Source organism: Oncorhynchus nerka, linkage group LG24 (assembly GCF_034236695.1).
Source record: "Oncorhynchus nerka isolate Pitt River linkage group LG24, Oner_Uvic_2.0, whole genome shotgun sequence".
Lineage (NCBI taxonomy): Eukaryota > Metazoa > Chordata > Actinopteri > Salmoniformes > Salmonidae > Oncorhynchus > Oncorhynchus nerka.
Genome location: NC_088419.1, coordinates 47,787,841 through 47,802,414, shown reverse-complemented (window position 1 = coordinate 47,802,414; position 14,574 = coordinate 47,787,841). Strand labels below are relative to the sequence as shown.

General features: G+C 40.9%; 1 protein-coding gene across 2 annotated transcripts in view; it reads left to right on the top strand.

Moving 5' to 3' along the window:
- The window catches only part of LOC115108058 (26S proteasome non-ATPase regulatory subunit 1-like), a 105,156-nt gene that overhangs the window by 74,007 nt on the left and 16,575 nt on the right, over positions 1 to 14,574 (top strand). For both annotated transcript variants that reach the window (XM_029631975.2, XM_065008932.1), the window contains exon 20: positions 9,087 to 9,256. In XM_029631975.2, the coding sequence (XP_029487835.1) occupies positions 9,087 to 9,256 (170 nt within the window). The remainder of the gene's footprint in view (positions 1 to 9,086; positions 9,257 to 14,574) is intronic.

Genomic DNA, 14,574 nt, shown 5'->3' with positions numbered 1-14,574 from the left:
TAAATACATGCTTATCGGTCTATAGGTTCATAATTTAGTGGAATTAAATTGCCGTGTGTGTATTTTAGTTAGTCGTTATATTTATCACACAGAATACATATACAGAGCCTATGATGAGCAGAAAACTGTCTGACAGCGCCAGCGTTGCTGCTACAGCTTCGTAAACGGCTCATTTGTTGCTGCTGGAGTGGAATTTGTATTTAAAAGCTCAATCATTGAGTAACAATTCTAAATGCAATCGCATTGCTTAAAAGTCAGATCTGACCATAGAAACGGGGAGGCAATTATTTCATAGACTTCCATATGTCATTAAAACCATTAGCCTATTCCTCATGTTCTAGACGGTTTGGCTATTTAGCAACAAAACTGACGCATGCTCAACTATGGGGCAAAACAGACTGGGTTAGCTTAGATGGTTGACTTCATGTAAGCTATATTTCTTCAATGTTTATTGAAAACATATACATTTGCAGAATGAGCACTTGCTGTCTCAAATACATCGTTGAAGTTGTTGGTTAAGCTAGCGAATTTTAGCCATATTAGCATTGACATGAAATCAGTCAAAACACCTCAAAACAAGACATGGTATCAAGAGCAAGATGAAACGAGCCACTTATGATTCCCCACATGGCAGTTTCTTGTCATTCTTGCTAGTAATCTGGCCATCCGGAGTCACAACAACACACTGACTTCTGCCCCATGGGAGCGCGCAGGTCGTTTTCGTGACGTTGTAAGCTAACCCATCTAATGGTTTTCAAGTCCACTTTCTTTCTTTGTCCACTAGCCAAAGGCACAATCCTAGTTATATTAGCAACCCATGCTAATTGTTGCATCTTAAGCTCTCCCCTCTTTCTAAATTTCCAATATATATTTTGATCTCTGTCACATGAAACTGCTGGCATGTGCGGTGTGCTTTTGACAAGGGTTTTTCCTGCTAATTGCATTATGGAATGAACATTCCCATGTAGCCTACTGCCTTCTGCGCATTGCTGTACGTATAATGTGAAGAAATAGTAGTTAATCAACATTTAAAGCTAAACGTTCTGATCTGTTGCATCATCCTTATTGCTTTAAAATATATACAGTGCATTCAGACCTCTTGACTTTCTCCACATTTTGTTACATTAAAGCCTTATTCTAAAATGGATTGAATAGTTTTTTTCCCTCGTCAATCTACACACAATATATCATAATGACAAAGCAACAAAAAAAAACGTTTTTGTGAGTGCAAATATATTAAAAATTAAAAAACGATTAGATTTGCATAAGTACTCAAACCTTTCACTCAGTACTTTGTTGAAGCACCTTTGGCAGAGATTAAAGCCTCGAGTCTTCTTGGGTATGACGCTACAAGCTTGGCACACCTGTATTTGGGGAGTTTCTCCCATTTCTCTCTACAGATCCTCTCAAGCTCTGTCAGGTTGGATGGTTACCCTTTTCAAGGTAAAAATTGAGGGGGGGGGGTGTAATTAAATCAACAAAGTCACCAGTTTCACTAAATCACATTGATTTCTCTTAATCCCAGACCAAGGGCCTCGCTAACGTTTCCATTAGTCATTTATGACAATTTTAGCTTAACAAGCTTTTAAAAGTGAAAAGGGAACAAATGTCAGTGAAACAATGACCTGGCACGGCTAGTATAAGAGAAGAGTGGGTGGTGTTTGCTGTGATTAGGCGGTCAAGGGCTGGGGGTGCAGAGTTAGAATAATAGACTGCCATTGCCCTCTGGGAGACAAATACGGAGAGGAGGATGGAGGGAGTGGGAGGAAGAGGTGCGGAGGAGTATCAGGATGAAAGAAAAAGCAGGGTGATTGGAATCAGTGTTGGGGGGAGGTCCTTCCCCATATAAATAATGTAAAAAGTCCTTTCAAAACGAGTTACTTCGGCGGAATCATTCGATTTAAAATACATTATTACACTGGAAATGGTTCCAATGTAAAATCAAATCAGACAATAGTGGTTAAATCACGCGCCGCTTCAGCCCAGTTTTTTTCTATGTAATTACAGTGATGATGACTTGTGGGTCATTTAATTCCTTTATTTTGACATCTGAAATGGTCCCTCCTAATGCCCGAACAAATGGATTTTGTCGCCAGAGTGACTCACAGATTCAAGTTGCTGCGCCTAAATGAGTGTCACACAAGTCTCTTTAAAATTTAAGACACCTCTGGAAGGAGGGGTATGCTCTGTTTTTATCAACCTATATGGAATTGAATTGTAATTTTCCTTGGGGAGGGGACTTCTTTTCTCAGAATCCATAGGTGTTATGTGATTACTAGCTAGATCAACTACCATTTTTTTTTGTGGTGGCATAAGGTCCTTTGGCAGTACAGAGCAGAGGGATTTCTTTAGAAAGTTGCCCTGGATAAGAGCATCTTCTACATTATTTATTTTCTACATTATAAACGTTTTGGAGGAGCTTTGAGAACTGAATACATGAGCAGACACTGGAAAGCTTCACATTTAGGGCCGAGATTAAAAGGAGTATAATTCTACGTAATGAATGAGGGAATGTCTGGCGAGACGGAGGGAACGGTTGGGTGTGCGGTTTCTTGCGAGAGCTGCTTTCGAAAGCTAAACCCTCGGTAATGAGCACCAGAGATCATGAAATGGAACCCTAATGGTTTCCGCATGTCACATTTCATATGATTATCCAACCCCACTCATAACTTAAGACTAATACTCCACATCCACATCTGAAATCAAAGTGATACACTAGAAGTGAAGTGATGGTTCTTTAGGTGGAAGCTGCCTTTACAGTACTCAACACATAGCTGTCAGCATTGGCCTGACAGTTAAGAGTTGTAGAGGAAGAGGCGATAGCTTCAGTGTGCTATCTGGCTTACGATCCCGTATTACGATCTTGTCTGGGCGGTCTAATGCGACAGAAAACAGAGGGGACTTTGGACTTCTTTATCTTGGCAGGAGAATGGGGGATCCCAGTTTGATCTTGTCTGTTGCTGTAGTGGCACGGATCGGCTAAAAGCATTATGGGAACACAGTATGAGTGCAATATAGGCTCCTTTACTCTGACACACATACACACACACACAAAGTGCACATGCACAGCATAATTCTGATTTACACTTGTTGCCAGTGTTAAATTTGACTAAGTATTCTTCAAAATGAAACGAGGCTTGGTTGGGTATACACCAGGTTGTATACACCCGCACCTGATGTGTATTTAGACAGTATTTAACACATAGAGGGACCTGCTGGTCTTGATCGAGGTAATACACAAGGCCCAATGTTAGCAGTGTGACGTATGCCTTTCTGCTCCAGCCTGTGTTTGGGGTATGCGTATACACATCTGTGAGTGTGTGTGTGTGTGTCAAGTGTTTGATGTGCAGCTCTCTGGGACCCCACACACAAACACACATGTAGACTGTATGCTTGCACGCACACACAAAAGCACTCACTTTACCCTTGCGGGCACAACAGGGTTTACAGACATTTGACCGAAGGCATTTTTATTTCACGGATATTTGAGAAATTTACCGGACCCATATGAGCAACGTGGGCATCCACCCACGGTGCTCAGAATGACAGAAATAGTGCAGATTGTAGATTCCATCAATGTAATTGTCGGCATTATTTCCGATTCATTTACATTACATTTACATTTAAGTCATTTAGCAGACGCTCTTATCCAGAGCGACTTACAAATTGGTGCTTTCACCTTATGACATCCAGTGGAACAGCCACTTTACAATAGTGCATCTAAGTATTTTAAGGGGGGGGGGGGGTGAGAAGGATTACTTTATCCTATCCTAGGTATTCCTTAAAGAGGTGGGGTTTCAGGTGTCTCCGGAAGGTGGTGATTGACTCCGCTGTCCTGGCGTCGTGAGGGAGTTTGTTCCACCATTGGGGGGCCAGAGCAGCGAACAGTTTTGACTGGGCTGAGCGGGAACTGGACTTCCTCAGTGGTAGGGAGGCGAGCAGGCCAGAGGTGGATGAACGCAGTGCCCTTGTTTGGGTGTAGGGCCTGATCAGAGCCTGGAGGTACTGCGGTGCCGTTCCCCTCACAGCTCCGTAGGCAAGCACCATGGTCTTGTAGCGGATGCGAGCTTCAACTGGAAGCCAGTGGAGAGAGCGGAGGAGCGGGGTGACGTGAGAGAACTTGGGAAGGTTGAACACCAGACGGGCTGCGGCGTTCTGGATGAGTTGTAGGGGTTTAGTGGCACAGGCAGGGAGCCCAGCCAACAGCGAGTTGCAGTAATCCAGACGGGAGATGACAAGTGCCTGGATTAGGACCTGCGCCGCTTCCTGTGTGAGGCAGGGTCGTACTCTGCGGATGTTGTAGAGCATGAACCTACAGGAACGGGCCACCGCCTTGATGTTAGTTGAGAACGACAGGGTGTTGTCCAGGATCACGCCAAGGTTCTTAGCGCTCTGGGAGGAGGACACGATGGAGTTGTCAACCGTGATGGCGAGATCATGGAACGGGCAGTCCTTCCCCGGGAGGAAGAGCAGCTCCGTCTTGCCGAGGTTCAGCTTGAGGTGGTGATCCGTCATCCACACTGATATGTCTGCCAGACATGCAGAGATGCGATTCGCCACCTGGTCATCAGAGGGGGAAAGGAGAAGATTAATTGTGTGTCGTCTGCATAGCAATGATAGGAGAGACCATGTGAGGTTATGACAGAGCCAAGTGACTTGGTGTATAGCGAGAATAGGAGAGGGCCTATTCCCCATATATTTATGTAAACGTGATAATTACATTTGCTAACATTTCTAAAAACCTGTTTTTGCTGTGTGTGTGTGTGTGGAGATCAGTACTGGACAATTATTTTCCATGGAGGGCCACATTAGAATATATTTTTGCCATCGTGGGCCAGAATCATATTACATGTGTATGACTGTGTTGACAGATATATCTACTGTAAATCACGTCCAGATATGCTACTTTTTAACATGCACAGAAATAAACCACATCCATGTTCTCCTTTTGGTAGGTATTTTCATTATTAAACATGCAATGAACTACACGGAGGGAAAAGTACACTGTGCATTCAGCACCACGGACAGAACTCTTGTTAACAGGTATGCACAAAACACAAAGAGAGCGCTCAACACTACATTTAAACTACTCAATCAGTGTGAGGAGTGAAGTCTCTGATGGGCATTGACTAGAGCAGTGAAGTCCGGTATAGTTTAGGATGTTGCTATGCGCAGGATTGGTGAGAGTCCGTAAGAGATGATCTGTGCCTTGACTTGTTATATTTCATCACTGAAAATATCTGTTCACATACATAGGTTGACCCAAACAGTACAAAAATCTTCTGGGCATTACTCCTAATCTTTGGGAAGTTTTGTTCATCGAGAGATGCATAGAACCTCGTCAGTGACATTGTTTTGAATACTTCTCCAATCATTGCATCAGACTGAAGATCGATAAGCTCAAGTTGCAGGTCAGTGGGTTGCGTTATCCACATTGAAGGTGAAAGGAGAGGAAACCAACAGCATGTCATTTTCCAACACTTTGAAATACTCAAAACGACTAGAAAACTCAGTTCAAAGCAGCGTTGCATACTTCTCCCGCTTGTCATCTGATAGGGAACAGACTAGAGTTTGACCGATTAATCGGCATGGCCAATTAATTAGGGCCTATTTCAAGTTTTCATAACAATCGGTAATCAGCATTTTTGGATGACGATTATGGCTGATTTATATTGCTGCCACTGCGTGGCAGGCTGACCACTTGTTACGCGAGTGCAGCAAGGAGCCAAGGTAAGTTGCTAGCTAGCATTAAACTTAGTTTTTTATAAGATATCAATCTTCACATAATCACTAGCTAACTACACATGGTTGATGATATTACTAGGTTAACTAGCTAGTCCTGCGTTGCATATAATCAATGCGGGTCCTGTTAAATGATCATTGAATCACAGCCTACTTTGCCAAATTATTTAACAAAAGCGCATTCGCGAAAAAAGCACAATCGTTGCACGAATGTACCTAAACCATAAACATCAATGCCTTTCTTAAAATCAATACACTGTAGTATATATTTTTAAACCTGCATATTTAGCTAAAATAAATCCAGGTTAGCAGTTTGGACCGCCTGGCTCAATGGAAACTAATTTGCCAGAATTTTACATAATTATGACATAACATTGAAGGTTGTGCAATGTAACAGCAATATTTAGACTTATGGATGCCACCCGTTTGATAAAATACGGAACTGTTCCGTATTTCACTGATAGAATAAACATTTTATTTACGAAATTATAGTTTCTTGATGATTTGATGATATTAATGACCAACGGCTTGTATTGCTGTGTTTATTATAATTACGTCTATGATTTGATAGAGCAGTCTGACTGAGCATTGGTAGGCGGCGGCAGGCTCGTAAGCATTCATTCAATCTTTACAGCGTTTGCCAGCAGCTCTTAGCAATGCTTGCTTCACAGCGCTGTTTAGGACTTCAAGCCTATCAACTCCTGAGATTAGGCTGGCAATGTTAAAGTGGCTATTAGAACATACAATAGTCAAAGGCATATGAAATACAAATGGTATAGAAATAAATAGTCGACACGTCATAATTCTTATAATAACTACAACCTAAAACTTCTTAACTTAACTGGGAATATTGAACCACCAGCTTTCATATGTTTTGAGCAAGGAACTTAAACGTAAGCTTTTTTACAAGGCACATATTGCACTTTTATTTTCTTCTCCACCACTTGGTTTTTGCATTATTTAAACTAAATTGAGAATGTTTCATTATTTATTTGAGACTAAATAGATTTTATTTATGTATTATATTAACAGCATTGTTGTAATTGTCTTTATTACAAATGTATAAAAATCGGCCAATTAATCGGTATCCGCTGTTTTGGGTCCTCCAATAATTGGTATCGGTGTTGAAAAATCATAATCGGTCGACCTCTAGAACAGACTAGTAGTGTTGGAAGGTGGGTGAGATTGTTGACTTCTACTTGGCGGGTCAGGAGGAGTAAGTTTCCCTTGAAGGCTTTGACAAGGCTGTACATCTGATGTGCAAAAAGGCCCTTCTCTTGTAGTTTGGAATTCAGTTCATTCATGGGGGCCATGATGTCCACGGTGAAGGCAAAATCAGCCAACCATTCTTTATCTTGCAGCTGAGGGAAATCCACATTTTCCTTTCATTTGCAAAAACTCAGCAATCTCTGACTTCAGGTCCCACACCCTTTTAAGCACCTTCCCCAAACTCAGCCATCTCACATTTGTGTGGTAGGGGAGATCTGCATGACCTGACTGTCTCATCCAACAGTGAGACAAACTGTCTGTGATTTTGAAGATTTTGCTCTTTTGAAGTTTACCACTTTACTGACTGTATTCACAACATGGCTAATTTTCAGAACACATTTACAGAGCAGCACCAAATGAATAATGCAATGCAGGAAAATCATTTTCTTATCTGGGTTCAGCTCAGCTGCTTGATCTTGTATCCTTTTCAAAAGACCAATGTTTTTTCCTGTCAAGTTTGGGCACCCATCAGTGGTCACACTGGATCACTTTTCAAAACCTCCTCCAATAAATGTTTCCCTGTGTTTGTGCTCTTCATTGACTGCACTGAAGCAAGCTCCTCTGTAATTTTAAAGTCTGGGGTTATGTCTCGTAAGAATATCAACAACTGCGTCTTGTCACCTGCATCACTGCTCTCATCTAGGGCCAAGGAGAAATATGTGAAATCCTTTACCTTGTCTTTCAACTGTTGTTCCATATTCTCTGCAATGTCCTCAACACGCCGTGTCACTGTTTGTCTTGACAGGGAAACATTTTCAAACAGCTCTTTCTTGTCGGGGCAAGTATTGCTGCAGAGTCAATTAAACATTCTTTAATGATTTCACCTTCAGTGATTGGCTTGCTATGTTTAGCAATTTTGTGAGACAGTACATAGCTAGCTTTCGCAATTCTGTCGTTTGCTGAATGTGAAAAGTTTTGTGAAATTTTGTGAAAAGTCCTTGCTGATTTTCCAACTGAGAAAGCAACGCTTTCAATGCACCTGCCCTCTGCTCAGAAGACATATTCCTATATTTTTATGCATGCTTCATCTGGAAATGTCGGGACAAGTTGTAGTCTTTCAAGACAGCGATGCTCTCTTTGCAAATTAAGCACACAGCTTTCCCTGATACCTCAATAAATAAATATTTCGATGTCCACTCTTGCTGGAACACCCTAAATTCATTGTCTACTTTCCTTTCCTTTGAAGTCTTTGAAAAACACATTATTGCACAATTTCTAGCTAGCTACTATTTGTAACTGTGACGTGTGTTAGCCTGTCAGTCACTGTCTGTCCTCATGCAGTTATTCATATGTGCATTCAAAATAAATGTCCCACAAGCGGTGGGCCTTAAATTGTTACGCAAAGGCGAGTATTCATTGGGCTTTTAATTTGACTAACATACGTTTTTCAAAACGTTACTATCGCAAATTCTCTGTGATCTGAGCATGATTCCGTGGCCCGTATTGAATCATGTCACAGGCCGTATACTTTCCCCGGGCTGGCCCTTGCCCAGGCTTGGTGTAGATTGATGAGGGGGGAAAAAAAACTATTAAATCCATTTTAGAATAAGGCTGTAACGTGGAAAAAGTCAAGGGGTCTGAATACTTTCCGAATGCAACGGTAAGCCTAGGACATCAACAATTAAAAGTTGGCATTAGTTGGAGTGACTATAGAATTCTGTATTTGTCCATTTTTGCAAATCACACTACTGTGAAGCGTGGCTCCATAACCGAGGTGCACAAGACACATACTGGGGAGGATTAGGGGGAAGATGTTATAGGAGATGGTTGGTTGGTAGATTAAACCAATGTCTATGCGCCGGGAGTTTCTCCCTGTCTTTCTGTATTGGCTGACGAAGGCCGAGTTTGACTCTTTGGTCCACCAGACACTTAGCGCATTTGGGCGGAAGTGTCAGAGAACGAGATTAGTTTCATTGTATCCCCCTTTTGCACCTAATTATGTCTTTTTGTCTCTCTATTTCTCTGATTTATGGTTGACTGAAGTGGAAGATCATTGTTGCCAAAGCACAAAGATTATCACAACTGTATTATCACGAATATGTCAAAAACTCTCCTTCCTGTGTGTGTGTGTGTAGGTGGCCGTAACGTCACCATCTCGCTGCAGTCGAGGACTGGCCACACCCACATGCCATCAGTGGTGGGCCTGCTGGTATTCACCCAGTTCTGGTTCTGGTTCCCCCTTTCCCATTTCCTCTCCCTGGCCTTCACCCCCACCGCCATCATCGGGCTCAACAAGGACCTCAAGGTAAACAACGTGTGTGAGTGGGGTGCATCTGAAGTATACGCATGTACAGTTGAAGTCGGAAGTTTACATATACCTTAGCCAACTACATTTAAACTCAGTTTTTCACAATTCCTGACATATAATTCAGTGAGGATCACCCCTTTTTATTTTAAGAATGTGAAATGTCAGAATAATAGCAGAGAATTTTTTATTTCAGCTTTTATTTCTTTCATCACATTCTCAGTGGGTCAGAAGTTTACATACAGTACACTCAATTAGTATTTGGTAGCATTGCCTTTAAATTGTTTAACTTGGGTCAAAAGTTTTGGGTAGCCTTCCACAAGCTTCCCACAATATGTTGAGTAAATTTTGGCCCATTCCTCCTGACAGAGCTGGTGTAACTGAGTCAGGTTTGTGGGCCTCCTTGCTCGCACACACATTTTCTATAGGATTGAAGTCCGGGCTTTGTGATGGCCACTCCAAAACCTTGACTTTGTTGTTCTTAAGCCATTTTGCCACAACTTTAGAAGTTTGCTTGGGGTAATTGTCAATTTGGAAGACCTATTTGCGACCAAGCTTTAACTGATGTCTTGAGATATTGCTTCAATATATCCACATAATTTTACTCCCTCATGATGCCATCTATTTTGTGAAGTGCACCAGTCCCTCCTGCAGCAAATCACCCCCACAACATGATGCTGCCACCCCCGTGCTTCACGGTTGGGATGGTGTTCTTCGGCTTGCAAGCCTCCCCCGTTTTCCTCCAAACACAATGATGGTCATTATGGCCAAACAGTTCTATTTTTGTTTCATCAGACCAGAGGACATTTCTCCTATATATAGATGTATAGGTATGTTTACAAATTAGCTATGACATAGCCAATGAATGTATAAGCACATCTTTTGGGATTTCACCCCCAACCCAAAATCAAATGGTTTTGACTTATTTGGAAGTTTTTAGTGAGATTATTTTCTCTTCCAGCTTTGGCCATGCATTGTGCCTCGCAAAGGGATTGCTGTCCTCGTTATACAGGTTAAAGTTGATCATTTCATATCTAAAAATGACCATATACTCTAATTGTTAACCTCTTGCAGCTCCCCCCTACTTTGTGCAATTTCCGCCTGAAGACATACCCAAATCTAAGGCACAGAACCAAGGATATGCATATTCTTGGTACCATTTGAAAGAAAACACTCTGAAGTTTGTGTAAATGTGAATTTAATGTAGGAGAATAACACACAATAGATCTGGTTTAGATAAAACAATGAAAAAAAACACAAAAATAAAAAACGTATATCTTTCAAATGAACAAGATAAAACAAACATTCAGATAGGATGATGGGGACAATTTCAGTGAAAAATATGAGGGCAACAGTACTTGTGCAAAGTTTCAGAATGATAACTTCCAAAATGAGTGTGCTTACATGACATTTATCATGAAGTCACCCAGGTGTCCCACACAAGTAGCCCAAATGTACCCAAGTGGCCAAATTGGTGAAGGTATACATTTTGAAACAAATAACTATATACAAAATACCAAAATGGTAGTCTAACACCCCCAAGAATTGAGAAAAAAAATAATGGAAAAAATATATATACATTTACAAAATAACATGGGTAACTATTTACACACTTTCAATATTTGGAAGACACTCAGTCCTCTATCAAATCAAATCTATTAATATAGCCCCAGCCTAAAACCCCAAACAGCAAGCAATGCAGGTGTAGAAGCACGGTGGCTAGGAAAAACTCCCTAGAAAGGCCAAAACCTAGGAAGCAACCTAGAGAGGAACCAGGCTATGAGGGGTGGCCAGTCCTCTTCTGGCTGTGCCAGGTGGAGATCACAGTGGTTGTAGAGGGTGCAACAGGACAGCACCTCAAGAGTAAAAATGAACAGTTTTAGGGTTCCATAGCCGCAGGCAGAACAGTTGAAACTGGAACAGCGGCAAGGCCAGGTGGACTGGGGACAGCAAGGAGTCATCATGCCAGGTAGTCCTGACGCATGGTCCTAGGGCTCAGGTCCTCCGAGAGAGAGAATTAGAGAGAGCATACTTAAATTCACACAGGACACCGGATAAGACTCCCATTCGGAGTCAGTGTCACTGTGAAAGAAAATGTTCAGTTAGAATAGTTTCACATATGAGCCCTGTATAAACAGATATATATAGAGAGTTGAAGGTTGAATATATTATTATTACCTGCTAGATCTACTGTCTCTTTTATATTATGACATTTCAGCTAGATCTACTGTCTCTATTATATTATGACAGACCAGCTAGATCTACTGTCTTTATTATATTACAACAGACCAGCTGTATCTACTGTCTCCATTTCACTTTGGCCATTGATGTGGTCCTGCCCTCTCCTCAACAACCTCAAATAGGCTATTTCGTGTGGGTTGGGGTGGGGCGGCAGACACACGCATCTCACATTTCATGACATTAAATGTTTATATATTGCTTCTAAAATAAATTTAAAAATCGCATAATATTTTATATTAATTTCAAACAAGGGTATTAGCATGATAAGAACTTACCAGTCCAAAATGATGTCCTCTCCAGTTCAAAAAATATTCTTCCACAATCGCTAAATGAAGCGTCCAACAAAAATCTCTGTCTCACCTTCCCAATCAATTTATTCTAAAGTTGTGTGTACATCTGTATATCTAGACTTGACTTAGTCGCCATAATAATTGATATATAAACAGCTGAATCTGCGCGTTCACCAAACAATGCAATGCGTAATATGTGTTTCTCCTTCTGGTATGAAAATTCAATAGCGCATGACTCTTTATGCTGGAGCTTACTACATGGGTTGGTCTTGCAACACATAAACATGGCGTATTGCCGTGTCCTGCATTGCATATAATCGATGCAGTGCGCATTCGCGAAAAAGGACTGTCGTTGCTCCAACGTGTACCTAACCATAAACACCAATGCCTTTCTTAAAATCAATACACAGAAGTATATATTTTGAAACCTGCATATTTAGCTAAAATAAATCCAGGTTAGCAGGCAATATTAACCAGGTGAAATTGTGTCACTTCTCTTGTGTTCATTGCACGCAGAGTCAGGGTATATGCAACAGGTTGGGCCGCCTGGCTCATTGCGAACTAATTTACAATGTAACAGGAATATTTAGACTTAGGGATGCCACCCGTTAGATAAAATACGTAACGGTTCCATATTTCACTGAAAGAATAAACGTCTTGTTTTCGAGATTATAGTTATAGGATTCGACCATATTAATGACCCAAGGCTCGCATTTCTGTGTGTTATTATGTTATAATTAAGTCTATGATTTGATAGAGCAGTCTGACTGAGCGATGGTAGGCACCAGCAGGCTCATAAGCATTCATTCAAACAGCACTTTTGTGTGTTTTGCCAGCAGCTCTGCTGTTTATGACTTCAAGCCTATCAACTCCCGAGATTAGGCTGGTGTAACGATGTGATGAGAAATGGCTAGCTAGTTAGCGGGGTGCGCGCAAATAGCGTTTCAAGCGACACTCGCTCTGAGACTTGGAGTAGTTGTTCCCCTTGCTCTGCATGGGTAACGCTGCTTCGAGGGTGGCTGTTGTCATTGTGTTCCTGGTTCGAGCCCAGGTAGGAGTGAGGAGAGGTACGAAAGCTATACTGTTACACTGGCAATACTAAAGTGCCTATAAGAACATCCAATAGTCAAAGGTATATGAAATACAAATGGTATAGAGAGAAATAGTCCTATATTTCCTATATAACTACAACGTAAAACTTCTTACCTGGGAATATTGAAGACTCATGTTAAAAGGAACCACCAGCTTTCATATATTCTCATGTTCTGAACAAGGAACTTAAACGTTAGCTTTCTTACATGGCACATATTGCACTTTTACTTTCTTCTCCAACACTTAGTTTTTGCAATATTTAAACTAAATTGAACATGTTTCATTATTTATTTGAGGCTAAATTGATTTTATTGATGTATTATATTAAGTTAAAATGTGTTCATTCAGTATTGTTGTAATTGTCATTATTACAAATACATTAAAAAAATTGGCCAATTAATCGGTATCGGCTTTTTTTTTGGTCCTCCAACAATCTGTATCGGCATTGAAAAATCATAATAAAGTTATCTGTAAGGGCCCTCAGTCGAGCAGTGAATTTCAAACACAGATTCAACCACAAAGACCAGGGAGGTTTCCCAATGCCTCGCAAAGAAGGGCACCAAATTGGTAGATGGGTAAAAAACATATTGGATATGCTCCCTGTGAGCATGGTGAAGTTAATAATAACACTTTGGATGGTGTATCAAATCACTACAATGATACAGGAGGTATTCCTAACTCAGTTAGTTTAATGGCTGTGATGTGAGAAATCTGAGGATGAATCAACAACATTGTAGTTACTCCACAATACTAACCTAACTGACAGAATGAAAAGGAAGCCTTTAAATAATACACATATTCCAAAACATGCATCCTGTTTGCAACAAGGCACAAAAATAATACTACAATACATTTGCCAAAGCAATTCATTTTCTGTGCTGAACACAAAGTGTTATGTTTGGGGCATATCCAATACAACACTTTACTGAGTACCACTCTCCATATTTTCAAGCATAGTGGTGGCTGCATCATGCTATGCACAATAATGAAAAACAATGAATGTTTTTAAGTGCAGGAGTTACAGTTTTGACTTAAATCTACTTGGAAACCTATGGCAAGACCTGAAAATGGTTGTCTAGCAATGGTCAACAACCAATTCAACAGAGCTTGAAGAATTTTGAAAAGAATAATGGGAGAATGTTGCACAATCCCAGTGTGGTAAGCTCTTAGAGACTTAGCCAGAAAGACTCACAGCTGTAATCGGTGCCAAAGGTCCTTCTACAAATTATTCACTCAGGGGTGTGAATACTTATGTACTGAAAATGAGATATTTCTGTATATCATGTTCAATAAATTTGCAAAAATGTCTAATTTCACTTTGTCATTATGGGGTATTGTGTGAGTTAAAACAAAAATCTATTTAATTTTGAATTCAGGCTGTAAAACAACAAAATGTAGAATAAGTCAAGGGGTATGACTACTTTCAAGGAGTATGAATACTTTCAAGGCACTGTAGACAATGATCCCTCCTGCCTCCACCTGTTCCAGCCTTAGCAGTTGCCCAGATCAGCAGTTGTGCATGGTTGCTTTGTGCGCCTTAAGGAGAAGACGTTGTTTACCAGCACTCATATTGCGCCACCCTACTGCAGCCATGCCATTCCATGCCAGCCTTTTATCGCAGGTGAAGTCACCCACTGCTTTAACAGCCAGAGAAGCACTTTATGTTCCCCTTCCCTCTCATACTTACCACCCTGC